Source organism: Cydia fagiglandana, chromosome 12 (assembly GCF_963556715.1).
Source record: "Cydia fagiglandana chromosome 12, ilCydFagi1.1, whole genome shotgun sequence".
Classification (NCBI taxonomy): domain Eukaryota; kingdom Metazoa; phylum Arthropoda; class Insecta; order Lepidoptera; family Tortricidae; genus Cydia; species Cydia fagiglandana.
The window spans coordinates 1,652,982-1,665,695 of NC_085943.1; the positions used below are offsets into that span (position 1 = coordinate 1,652,982).

At 45.4% G+C, this 12,714-nt stretch overlaps 1 protein-coding gene across 1 annotated transcript; it reads left to right on the top strand.

Moving 5' to 3' along the window:
* The first annotated feature begins 478 nt into the window (after nt 1–478).
* Nucleotides 479–11,899, top strand: LOC134669436 (katanin p60 ATPase-containing subunit A-like 2). Its single transcript, XM_063527013.1, has 10 exons — nt 479–529; nt 564–645; nt 1,346–1,510; nt 4,775–4,960; nt 5,834–6,027; nt 6,915–7,098; nt 9,803–9,999; nt 10,231–10,354; nt 10,793–10,898; nt 11,479–11,899. Exons 2-10 carry the CDS (start codon nt 595–597, stop codon nt 11,610–11,612), a joined length of 1,341 nt encoding a protein of 446 aa, XP_063383083.1. The 5' UTR covers nt 479–529; nt 564–594; the 3' UTR covers nt 11,613–11,899.
* Nucleotides 11,900–12,714: the final 815 nt, after the last annotated feature.

The window sequence follows — 12,714 nt, forward strand, 5'->3', positions numbered from 1 at the left end:
TATTACATCGTATTTAGTTTTAATTTACCTCGTTTTTAGGGTTCCGTACCCAAAGGGTCCGTCCGTCCGTCCGTCCGTCCGTCTGTCACCAGGCTGTATCTCACGAACCGTGATAGCTAGACAGTTGAAATTTTCACAGATGATGTATTTCTGTTGCCGCTATAACAACAAATACTAAAAACAGAATAAAATAAAGATTTAAATGGGGCTCCCATACAACAAACGTGATTTTTGATCAAAGTTAAGCAACGTCGGGAGGGGTCAGTACTTGGATGGGTGACCGTTTTTTTTTTTTGCTTTATTTTTGTTTTTTTTTTTTGCATTATGGTACGGAACCCTTCGTGCGCGAGTCCGACTCGCACTTGCCCGGTTTTTTTGTTATTAAAAATACACAGAGGGGGCATAAACTCTTTGGAAAGAACGCGCTACAACATCGACCAACCCTAACGGTTGCTTGGTTACCAAACAACCCCTAGCAACCAAATATTGTCATTTCCCAATTTTGTACTTGTTTATTGTTATTGTATTGATATTGTGCATAGAGTAACTTATATATACTGAGAATATTGTGGTTAATTCAGTAAATAAGCGATCATGTCCGGAGTCATAAATAGGCCGATGAGTCAAATGAGGAAGATGGAGGCGGTAAGTTCTGTTATAATGGAGAAAACTCATTTATTGTAAAATAAGTGTTATAAAATGAATACAAAACTAAAATTAACTATAAGCTAAAGCTAAAAATTAAAAATACCTATCAAAAATTTTGCGCCCTTGGTAAGGTGCCCATCACGCAGGCATCGTTCCCGCGCTGGATTGCTATGGCCAATCTTTGAGCGAGAAAGATGCCCGCGCGAGGGTCACCTGTGGCCTGCCTTAGGCGTTTGTTGGGCTCCTTGTGGTCCTTGTGGAGCCCCCGAGCCCCCCTACTGTTATAATTGTTGCAATACGTTTATATTTATGAAAAATAGAGATAATATATGAGCCTGGGTGGTAATGGACCACTTATTTATTTACTTTGATTTTATGAGTTTTATGACACTTTTGCACCAACTATGTAATACAACATTTGAATAATATTGTACGAATACTTATTTATTAAATTTAAGCAGTTTACATGGACCCGGGTATGTCCTTAAACTACGTTCAAGACCACCGGTGGACGGGCAGCAGCGTCCCTCAAATTCGGTGTAGGTACTCGACTGCGATCGCCAACCCGCCTGCCAAGCGTGGCGATCATGGCATTCACCCCCCCGAAGGGGGAGGCCTATGTTCAACAGTGGACGTCTTATGGCTGAGATGATGATGATGAATTTACATGAAACTTGTCGTTATTGTGTTTAAACAGAAAGAGTCCCTCTTCCGGTCTCGCAAGCGGATCCTCCGGTACCTGGTCCACAGCTACCTGAGAGCCGAAGGTCTGTTCCACGCGGCTGACGCCATGGCGGAGGAAGCAAGTCTTACGGCGGAGTACGAAGTTTGTGACAATATAGACCTGGACATCATCATGCAGGTAAAAGTCCGAAAGCCTTCTGGAGTCTTCTGGCCGAAAGGTGTCGTGTTTCGGAGGTTCCGGGGCAAACTGCCGGATCCGACACAAGAGCAGCCGATACAACGGAGCCACGCCGTTTTGTCGACTAAATAGGTAGTGTTTAGTTTTTTTTTTGCTAGCCTATTAAGGTGTCCCACTGCTGGGCAAAGGCCTCTCCCCTTGTCTTCCACGACTCCCGACATAGCGCCTGCTCTGGCCAGTTACTGAGAAAGGTGTCTAGGTCATCCCGCCATCTCCGTCTGGGCCTTCCGCGTCCGCGCTCTCCTTTTGGCATCCACTTGGTAGCTACACTAGCCCATCTGTCTGGATGCATGCGACAGACGTGACCGGCCCAGTCCCATTTGAGCCTAGCAGTCTTCTCTCCGATGTCAGCAATACGGGTTTTTTCGCGCAGCGTGGTGTTCCGGTTTAGTTTTAAGTTTATAAAATACATTATGTATGTTAGTCTGTAAGGTATTTGTAATATGGGCCTTGTTGCCTGAATTAAATTTCTAAATAAATAAAATAAATAAAACTATTGATTTTATCTCCATAGTTACCAAACTTAAACTATTTTAAAAATTGATTAGTCAGCAGTAATCATAATTTTCCTCGCGTTATCCCGTCATTTTTTACGGCTCACAGCTTATTCGGTAACTATTTAATCCCGAGAATTAGCGTAGGAATTGACACTTGTTTCGGAGAGAAAATTGAGTTCGTTTTACTTTGATTTTCTCTTTCTCAAAGGTATGTAGGACAAATATCGTTTGATAAGCCTAAAGTACAGGGTATTAGTAATACAAAATAGCCAGGTTTAGCAAAGTAAACTTCTCAACATTTCCAAATAAGAGCTTGCCGTTCAGGTCTTCATGGGGTTTTTGGGAAACGACCATCAGAAAAAAAATCATTACTAATTTAATAAGTCCTTTTTCTAATATTTAAAACGATATTTAAAAAGATAAGAAGACGCTTTTACTGGAACAGTACTCATTGTTTCTAATAATGAGCACAAAGTCCTGAATTTCGTCGACTAGTATCATCAATTTTGCATTATTTCGACTTTTCTTGTAAGAGCGCTCTTAAGTAGTTTTTACGAAAGCGACTGCTTCGACCTTCCAACCCAGAGTTGTTTATTTATATTTTCGGGGATCTCGAAAACGGCTCTAACGTTTCCGATGAAATTTGCTATACTTACGGGGGTTTTCGGGGCGAAAAATTGATCTAGCTAGATCTCTGGGAAAACGCGCATTTTTGAGCTTTTATATATTTTCCGAGCAAAGCTCGGTCCAGATATTTTCACCCTATATGTAAAAAGTTACACCTCGACCTGTATATTCAAACAATACAAATATGTGTCAGTTAAAGAACTGACACATATTTGTATATTCGGTATCCAACCCCCGCAGTGCAGTGTTCAGTGAACTGTTCCGTTCCGCACGAGAGCACCAATCACACTGAACCGTTTAACGGGAATACCCTACCGTCACAGATGAGGGTAATGGCTTCAACACTTATATTTGCATCTTGAATATACAGGTTGATTCAGGAGACGTAAGCAGGACTAAAACTGCGCATTTCGTAAATTATAAGCAACTCTTTCGTATCAGTATTAGTGAAGTTAACGTTAATTTTCTAGTCGTGTTGAAAAAAAAATGTTATTAATTTATTTACGACATGCATGACCCTAATAGTGTGACAATTCGTGAACCTCAAAGGCATAGGGTCCACCGATAGTCCGTAAACAGTGTTAATGGGCCCACAGATTACCTTTTGCGTTTAACTGACAGGCTGATATCGTCCGGCGAACCTGGGAATCTTTGGGCCCCTTTACTAATAGATTTTTGTAGCTCATTCTTACTGAGTATTAGGTACTTATTCGCATCAAAATTTCGAGATATTCGCAGCCACATGAATTAAGGTCACGTCATAATCTCAAAACGTATTAAATTGTATAAGATGACGGCTTTATGATATCCCAGCGACATTCACACCGGTTGGCGGTTTGCCTAAACTGGCATAACCTTTTTACACCCAAAAGGCTCTAAATCCATTTACGAGACACAGAGTTATGACTTTTAGATTTTGGGTGATGTTAGAGCGTCATATGTGTCGTATGCAATATATTATTTATTGGCAGAGTCGAAATTTAAGGCATTATCTATATTATAAACGTGTCAATATGAAATCGCGACATGATAATAACGACTAAAAGTGTACGCGATACACGGCCGTCGTGAACGCTGCTCGCACTGTCCGTGCTTGAGAAAGGAGACCTAGGCTCTGCGAACCTGTCGCGCGAGTAACTAAAAACAAGTGAGTCTAAACCGTAAAATTATTCAAGACTAAAAAGCCTTTCTTCTAAAGTATTATCGCCTAAGTATTTAAGTAAATTATAGTTTTAAATGATTAACGGTTAGTTTCACTAGACTCATATCGACCGGGATATATAAACACCGTTGAAGTTATATATGGACACCGTTTTATCACGTTGTCGCATAGACAAAAACGGCAATCATATCCGTTCTGAACGAAAATATTCTATTTAATTTTGTAGGTACCATCGCCGTAAGTAATCTCTTTACCTAGTTGATGAGGTTCTATCTTGTAGGTATATTCTCATCAACTTTGCAGTTTTAAAGATAATAAAATTCTCAAGCTAAGTAAGTTTTCCTGTTCCCTCTGAAACTTTAGTTGGCAAGATTCTCAGATGAGCTAAACTTTCACTCATCTCATAACGTTTTTATATCCATGAAGAGCTTTTAGCACTAGAGAGCTAGGTACTTAAATTAAATTTTCGCTGGCGAAGACTAAGTACTATCAATCATATAAGTGTGGGTCGAGTTCAAAAACATCTCTACAAGCCAACGATCCAATAATATATTTACTGTAAATATCTTATAGTTTGTAAAGATCTTGTTGTGAACTCGTACTTTACCTACTCATATTAAATCTTTTACATTATTTAGGTAACTGTCAACGCTCTTCTTCCAGCTAAATTTAATCTGCATTTTGTCGTCCGTACGATAGATAGGTACGGATTGTAGTAAATTTCTAGACTTACCCTAAACTAGTATTCTCAACCGAAGTGAGTGAATTTTATAAATACCATGCTTTGATGAATACCAATAACTTGATTGAGCAATCTGTTGGCGCTTGTCTTAACCGAATATTTTAAATTTAATCTCACCATAAGCACCTGCAAAAATCAATACAATTCCAATTTAGAACTCTTTTTTCCATTTTTAGGACTACACAAGTTACTACCTATCCCGCTTCAACAAGCAGCCTCAGTTCCTCCGCCAGGTGTCGCCGCCGGCGCCCCGCAGGCCTCCGACGAGACAGGCGAGGCTGAGGCCGGAGCCCGAGCCCCTTGGGCCTCTTGAGATCTCGCTGCCTGATGTCACGGTCACGCAACTCGGTTTGGCTAAACAGGTGTGGTTCTTGTAACAGAGGCCTATACTCTGTATCTTTAGGTATTTAAATAAAAGTAAACAAAATCTATCCTCATTCAAATGGCTCCTTAAGCCAGTTGAGGGTAGATGAAAACATTAGACGATCAAATAATGTAGGTTAAAGTCAGGTCGTTCAGTGACTGATCCAGGCGGTATTGTAATTGATCGGTTAACCAATAAATTTTATAACTACCCGAAAATGTACAAATTGTTTGTTTACTTTTTTTAAATACCTAAAGATACAGACTATATGGTGGACAATGTAATGCAGACAATAATCAAATTCTTGATATTTTCAAGTGACAGAAATGTTAATGTTAGAAAATTCAGTTGCCACAAACATATGGGTAGCGCCGTACAGTCGCCATCATATATATCGGAGCGGCTAAGGCGCTCGCAAATATCTGAACGCGCTTCTATTTTCAAGGCGTTAGAGTGCGCGCTCAGATATTGTGAACAGCTTGGCCGCTCAGATATATTATATCTGATGGTGGCGACTGTACATAGCCATATTCTTCAGCTGTCAAAGTTAGACGCTTGGTTTTTTAATTAGACTTTATAACTACACTCGTGTACCAATTTAGAGGAACGCAAAAAAAAAGTTTCATTACTAGGATCTGTGCGGAAAGAGAAGAGTCGTGAAATGTATGGGAGCCCATCAGCCCATACATTCTACGACTCTTCTCTTTCCGCACAGACCCTATAGTTTTTACTTTAGGTGCTGTAATCCATAAAGTAATTAAACCTTCTTTTTTGCGTTCCTCTAAATATGTCCATGTCCAAGTAGTAAGATCCATGAATCTTTAATAAAAATTGTATTCTATTTATACATAATATGTTTTTGTTTCTATAGGACTATCCAAGCATACCATCCATAGAACTGAAATCCCTGTCAACATTCCTGGCCCGGGCGTCTCCGGAAAAGAAGCAGCTGGTCGAAGACTTGTACCAGGATATCATCAAGCCGGCGAACGTTAGCTGGGACGATATCAAGGGGCTGGGGGAAGCAAAGAGCTTGTTGATGGAGTCTGTTGTTTATCCTGTCAGGTAAAACAAGTGAAAGCTTTGAAAAAGCTCAACCCATACCTAAACGGATTTATGATGGGTTTAATTTGTTTGGATAACTTATGCTTATTAAGTCATACGAAGCGGTTGACACTTACATGAAAAGAGTCTGCTTAGCAGTTTTGACGCCAGGTATCAAATGCATGTGTTGTCGTGTTCCATACCCACGACAGCACATGAACATGATACAAAATATTACCCATCCACCATCCACATATAATAGGCACATACTCGTATTCTGCGCTTTCGTGAGACATGTTACCCTCGTGATTTGAAACCCCCGCAACGTCCAGATTCCATTTTTCGAACCACTTGCTACGTTCTTGGTTCAATTTTGGAATCTTTCGCTTGCTCGGGCATCAATATTAGCACGAGCGGTTAAACAACAACTTTGCCCCCTTGTAAAACAAATGACTATTTCACCTCAGCAGCTCGAACAAGGGTACTTTGCTTCTTAAAAACAGTGAGCAAAATGTGATTTTGCTCACTTAGTGAGACAGTATGAGTGAGCAAAATCGCATTTTGCTCACTGAGTGAGACAAAATGTCATTCAAGTGACTTTTATAGTCAAATGTCATTTCAACATGCGGGGTCTAATACAAGTGCGATATACTTGGGTTCTATTATCTCTGTCCCTCTAGGTATGTTCTCACTGCTTAGGGTGAAACATTTTGTGTACTACACGAGATCAAAGTTATTTTCATCTCGTACGCTTTTGAATTCCTTACTACGCTCAAGATTCTAAATTAGATTCACTCGCTACGCTCGTGAATCTATTATAGAATCTTTCGCTTGCACGGGACTCAAAATAAGCACTCGAAGAAATATCAAACTTTGATCTCTTGTTGTACAAATAACTATTGTTTCAGACACCCAGAAGTATTCACTGGTCTCCTGGAGCCCTGGCGCGGCGTTCTTCTACACGGCCCCCCGGGCACGGGCAAGACTCTGCTGGCGCGCGCCGTGGCCAACGAGAGCCGGTGCACGTTCTTCAACGTGCAGCCGAGCACGGTCGTCACCAAGTGGCGGGGGGACTCTGAACGGATCGTGAAAGTAAGTATCTTCTACACGGCCCCCCGGGCACGGGCAAGACTCTGCTGGCGCGCGCCGTGGCCAACGAGAGCCGGTGCACGTTCTTCAACGTGCAGCCGAGCACGGTCGTCACCAAGTGGCGGGGGGACTCTGAACGGATCGTGAAAGTAAGTATCTTCTACACGGCCCCCCGGGCACGGGCAAGACTCTGCTGGCGCGCGCCGTGGCCAACGAGAGCCGGTGCACGTTCTTCAACGTGCAGCCGAGCACGGTCGTCACCAAGTGGCGGGGGGACTCTGAACGGATCGTGAAAGTAAGTATCTTCTACACGGCCCCCCGGGCACGGGCAAGACTCTGCTGGCGCGCGCCGTGGCCAACGAGAGCCGGTGCACGTTCTTCAACGTGCAGCCGAGCACGGTCGTCACCAAGTGGCGGGGGGACTCTGAACGGATCGTGAAAGTAAGTATCTTCTACACGGCCCCCCGGGCACGGGCAAGACTCTGCTGGCGCGCGCCGTGGCCAACGAGAGCCGGTGCACGTTCTTCAACGTCCAGCCCAGCACGGTCGTCACCAAGTGGCGGGGGGACTCTGAACGGATCGTGAAAGTAAGTATCTTCTACACGGCCCCCCGGGCACGGGCAAGACTCTGCTGGCGCGCGCCGTGGCCAACGAGAGCCGGTGCACGTTCTTCAACGTCCAGCCCAGCACGGTCGTCACCAAGTGGCGGGGGGACTCTGAACGGATCGTGAAAGTAAGTATCTTCTACACGGCCCCCCGGGCACGGGCAAGACTCTGCTGGCGCGCGCCGTGGCCAACGAGAGCCGGTGCACGTTCTTCAACGTGCAGCCGAGCACGGTCGTCACCAAGTGGCGGGGGGACTCTGAACGGATCGTGAAAGTAAGTATCTTCTACACGGCCCCCCGGGCACGGGCAAGACTCTGCTGGCGCGCGCCGTGGCCAACGAGAGCCGGTGCACGTTCTTCAACGTGCAGCCGAGCACGGTCGTCACCAAGTGGCGGGGGGACTCTGAACGGATCGTGAAAGTAAGTATCTTCTACACGGCCCCCCGGGCACGGGCAAGACTCTGCTGGCGCGCGCCGTGGCCAACGAGAGCCGGTGCACGTTCTTCAACGTCCAGCCCAGCACGGTCGTCACCAAGTGGCGGGGGGACTCTGAACGGATCGTGAAAGTAAGTATCTTCTACACGGCCCCCCGGGCACGGGCAAGACTCTGCTGGCGCGCGCCGTGGCCAACGAGAGCCGGTGCACGTTCTTCAACGTCCAGCCCAGCACGGTCGTCACCAAGTGGCGGGGGGACTCTGAACGGATCGTGAAAGTAAGTATCTTCTACACGGCCCCCCGGGCACGGGCAAGACTCTGCTGGCGCGCGCCGTGGCCAACGAGAGCCGGTGCACGTTCTTCAACGTCCAGCCCAGCACGGTCGTCACCAAGTGGCGGGGGGACTCTGAACGGATCGTGAAAGTAAGTATCTTCTACACGGCCCCCCGGGCACGGGCAAGACTCTGCTGGCGCGCGCCGTGGCCAACGAGAGCCGGTGCACGTTCTTCAACGTCCAGCCCAGCACGGTCGTCACCAAGTGGCGGGGGGACTCTGAACGGATCGTGAAAGTAAGTATCTTCTACACGGCCCCCCGGGCACGGGCAAGACTCTGCTGGCGCGCGCCGTGGCCAACGAGAGCCGGTGCACGTTCTTCAACGTCCAGCCCAGCACGGTCGTCACCAAGTGGCGGGGGGACTCTGAACGGATCGTGAAAGTAAGTATCTTCTACACGGCCCCCCGGGCACGGGCAAGACTCTGCTGGCGCGCGCCGTGGCCAACGAGAGCCGGTGCACGTTCTTCAACGTCCAGCCCAGCACGGTCGTCACCAAGTGGCGGGGGGACTCTGAACGGATCGTGAAAGTAAGTATCTTCTACACGGCCCCCCGGGCACGGGCAAGACTCTGCTGGCGCGCGCTGTGCCCAACGAGAGCCGGTGCACGTTCTTCAACGTGCAGCCGAGCACCGTCGTCACCAAGTGGCGGGGGGACTCTGAACGGATCGTGAAAGTAAGTATCTTCTACACGGCCCCCCAGGGACAGGCAAGACTCGGCTGGCGCGCGCCGTGGCCAATGAGAGCCACTGCGCGTTCTTCACCGAGCACGATCGTCACCAAGTGGCGGGGGGACTCCGGACGGATCGTCAAGGCAGGTTATTATTTCCTTGGAAATTTGTGGATGTACTATTGTTGTAACTCTGTGCGTCAAAGGGAGTAGAACTATTCTAACACCACAGCTCCTCCAAGGAACCTAGCAAATGCTTTGAGATTGCTTACCATTTCGTAGACGGTGTTTTCCCTAGTAGGTATAGGTACTTTTACCTATTTGCAATCTAGTGGTAATGAGTGTGTAACATATGATTGTTCCCTCCTCCTCCATTTACTTACCATCCTAGACTGCATCGGCACTTACCATCAGGTGAGATTGTGGTCAAATGTTTACCTTTTGCCAATAAAAAAAAAACTTACGATCTACTCGTGGAGGATACCATCTTCAGCTTCTTGATTAGCTATATCTTATTCACTATATTTTATGCATTTCACATAAGTTAATATATACTCTCATTTAGTTAAGCAAGAATTTAACTGCAGCAGCATACAGCTTTGTTTGAAAATAACTTCATCTTTAGGTTCATAATCTAAAAAAATATCTTTCTTTCGCTTGTTTCAGGTACTCTTCGAAATGGCGTCTTATTACGCTCCCTCTATAATCTTCATCGATGAGGTGGAGACACTGGCCTCAGAGAGGTCCATGCCTGGCGAACACGAGGCGTCACGGCGACTGAAGGCTCAGCTCCTGACTGAGCTGGATGGCGTGAGCGAGAGGGAAGGCATCGTGTTCCTGCTCGCCAACTCTAACATGCCCTGGTTCGTCTTCCCTTTCTATTACCACAATCATAAACCTCCCACTACGCCCCCTCAATAATCTTCATCGATGAGGTGGTGACACTGGCCTTAGAGAGGTCCATGCATAGTGGGAAGTATTTCAATATTCAACAGGCGAATAGCAGAGAGCGACGAGCAGTTCCAATGCCGGTTAATGATATCGATTCCATCCTGCCGGTGACATCAAATTTTATCATCCTTCTATCTTCACAGGGACATCGACCCAGCCATGCTGCGTCGCCTGGAAAAACGTATCTACATCCCCCTGCCAGACCACAAGACTCGAGCTGAGCTGTTCTCACTGTTCCTCGGTCCTGATGCGGCCCCGTATCTCACCGTATGTATGAAAGTTACGACACCTTCGGGCAAACTCGGCTCCGTTCGGCTCAGCATTGCTTCGAGCAATTATTAGCTCTCATTCCACGAGCGCTTTTTCAACGCGCGTCAAAAAAGCGCTTGAATTCGATTTAACGACCAACGCTTGAAGTCGAAAATCCAATAACGCTTGATAAAAAGCGCCACCGCCATCGTATGAATAAAATATACATGTATCCATTAATATTGTCATAAGAACGCTGTTTAACGCGCGTTGTAAAAGCGCTCGTGCGACTACCGGCTCTGAGGGATTACTGCGAATCTTGAAATTCGAAGTTTCCACTTGAATGTGCAAACGGATAGATAGAGACAAAGAGACGCCCGAGAATTGTAACCAGAGACAAACTTACGAACACATTCATTTCAGTTCTCATTTCATCCCTTCATACGCATTTTTCAGGACCTGGCCAAGAGAACCGAGGGGTATTCGGGCAGCGATGTGAAATTGGTATGCAAGGAGGCGCTCATGGCAGGCGTTAGGATGATGCTACCCAATATGGGGAAAGGTATAGTTTGGCCCAGGACTGTCTCATTCCAGAGAGAATCATACTGTCTTTGTCTTACGATAGTACTAGCACCCAAAAGAAAGGGATGAGTTTCATTTTCCTGGTTCTTACTGATGACTAGTTGTGTTTGCCAGACTATAAGTTGTAGCATCCCCGAGTCCAGTTCTTCTTCCTCGCGTTATCCCGATATTTTTGCCACGGCTCATGGGAGCCTGGGGTCCGCTTGACAACTAATCCCATGAATTGACGTAGGCACTAGTTTTTACGAAAGCGACTGCCATCTGACCTTCCAACCCAGAGGGGAAACTAGGCATTGGGATTAGTCCGGGTTCCTCACGATGTTTTCCTTCACCGAAAAGCGACTGGTAAATATCGAATGATATTTCGTACATAAGTTCCGAAAAACTCATTGGTACGAGCCGGGGTTTGAACCCGCGACCTCCGGATTGCAAGTCGCTAGCTCTTACCGCTAGGCCACAAGCGCTTCTGATTTTAGAGTCCAGTTCTGATTTTAATTAACTTTCAATTTATCTTGCCCATGTTGAGCAAATCCGCAACTCACGAAACATTTTTTCTTCAGGAAACAAACATTCCGTTGGTGGAAACCGTCTCGACCTCGCCGCCATTTTGACTGCCATAGACAAGACGAAACCCGTCTCCAGGAACTTGAGCAAGAGGCACGAGGCATGGCAGAACGAGACAGGCTGCTCGTGATCGAAATTAAGTCTTATTCCGTACACATAAAGTGCAAATTTGCTAACCTATTCAATTGGAATAGAGTTGCATTCTTTTGGTTCGCTAAATTCTGAAACAAATAAAAATCAACTCTATTCCCTGTACTATAGGTTCAAACTTCAGTGGCAAATTTTGGGTTTTTCATGGATTATGTCTAACATTTAAATTGTGAATTAGAGCAAGACGCACGAGGGTTGGCAGAACGAGACAGGCTGCTCGTGATCGAAATTAAGTCTTATTGCGTCCTGATAAAATACAAATTTGCTTACCATATTCAATTGGAACAGAGTTGCATTTCTTTTGGTTCGCTAAATTCTCAAACAAATAAAAATCAACTCTATTCCGTATACTATAGGTTCAAACTTCAGTGGCAAAATATGGGTTTTTCATTTGTATGGCTGGGCCTTAGGAGGATTATGTCTAACATTTAAATAGTGAATTAGAGCAAGACGCACGAGGATTGGCAGAACGAGACAGGCTGCTCGTGATCGAAATTAAGTCTTATTGCGTCCTGATAAAGTACAAATTTGCTCAATAGGTACCGTATACTGTCGGACTGGTGTGTTTTATTGAAACATTTAAATTGCGAATTAGAGCAAGAGACACGAGGAATGGCAGAACGAGACAGGCTGCTCGTGATCGAAATTAAGTCTTATTGCGTACACATAAAGTACAAATTTGCTAACCATATTAAATTGGAATAGAGTTGAATTTCTTTTGTTTCGCTAAATTCTCAAACAAATAAAAATCAACTCTATTCCCTGTACTATAGGTTCAAACTTCAGTGGCAAATTTTGGGTTTTTCATTTGTATGGCTGGGAGGAGGATTATGTCTAACATTTAAATAGTGAATTTGAGCAAGACGCACGAGGAATGGCAGAACGAGACAGGCTGCTCGTGATCGAAATTAAGTCTTATTGCGTCCTGATAAAGTACAAATTTGCTCAGTATAAAATGTGTGTGACTGGTGTGTTTGTATTATTGAAATAGGTAGTTTGACATGGCGCATGATCCTACAGATGTAGTCAATGGAGTAGCTAGGGGGGGGGGGGGGGCGCCCCGGGTGTCACCCATTTAGGGG

What these genes read in the sequence shown, in the direction of transcription:
- LOC134669436 (XM_063527013.1), top strand. Translation starts at nt 595, where the DNA reads ATGTCCGGAGTCATAAATAGGCCGATGAGTCAAATGAGGAAGATGGAG. An exon ending in GCCAACTCTAACATGCCCTG is followed by an intron (nt 10,000 to 10,230) that starts GTTCGTCTTCCC and finishes CTATCTTCACAG; the next exon opens with GGACATCGACCCAGCCATGC. An exon ending in ATGCGGCCCCGTATCTCACC is followed by an intron (nt 10,355 to 10,792) that starts GTATGTATGAAA and finishes CGCATTTTTCAG; the next exon opens with GACCTGGCCAAGAGAACCGA.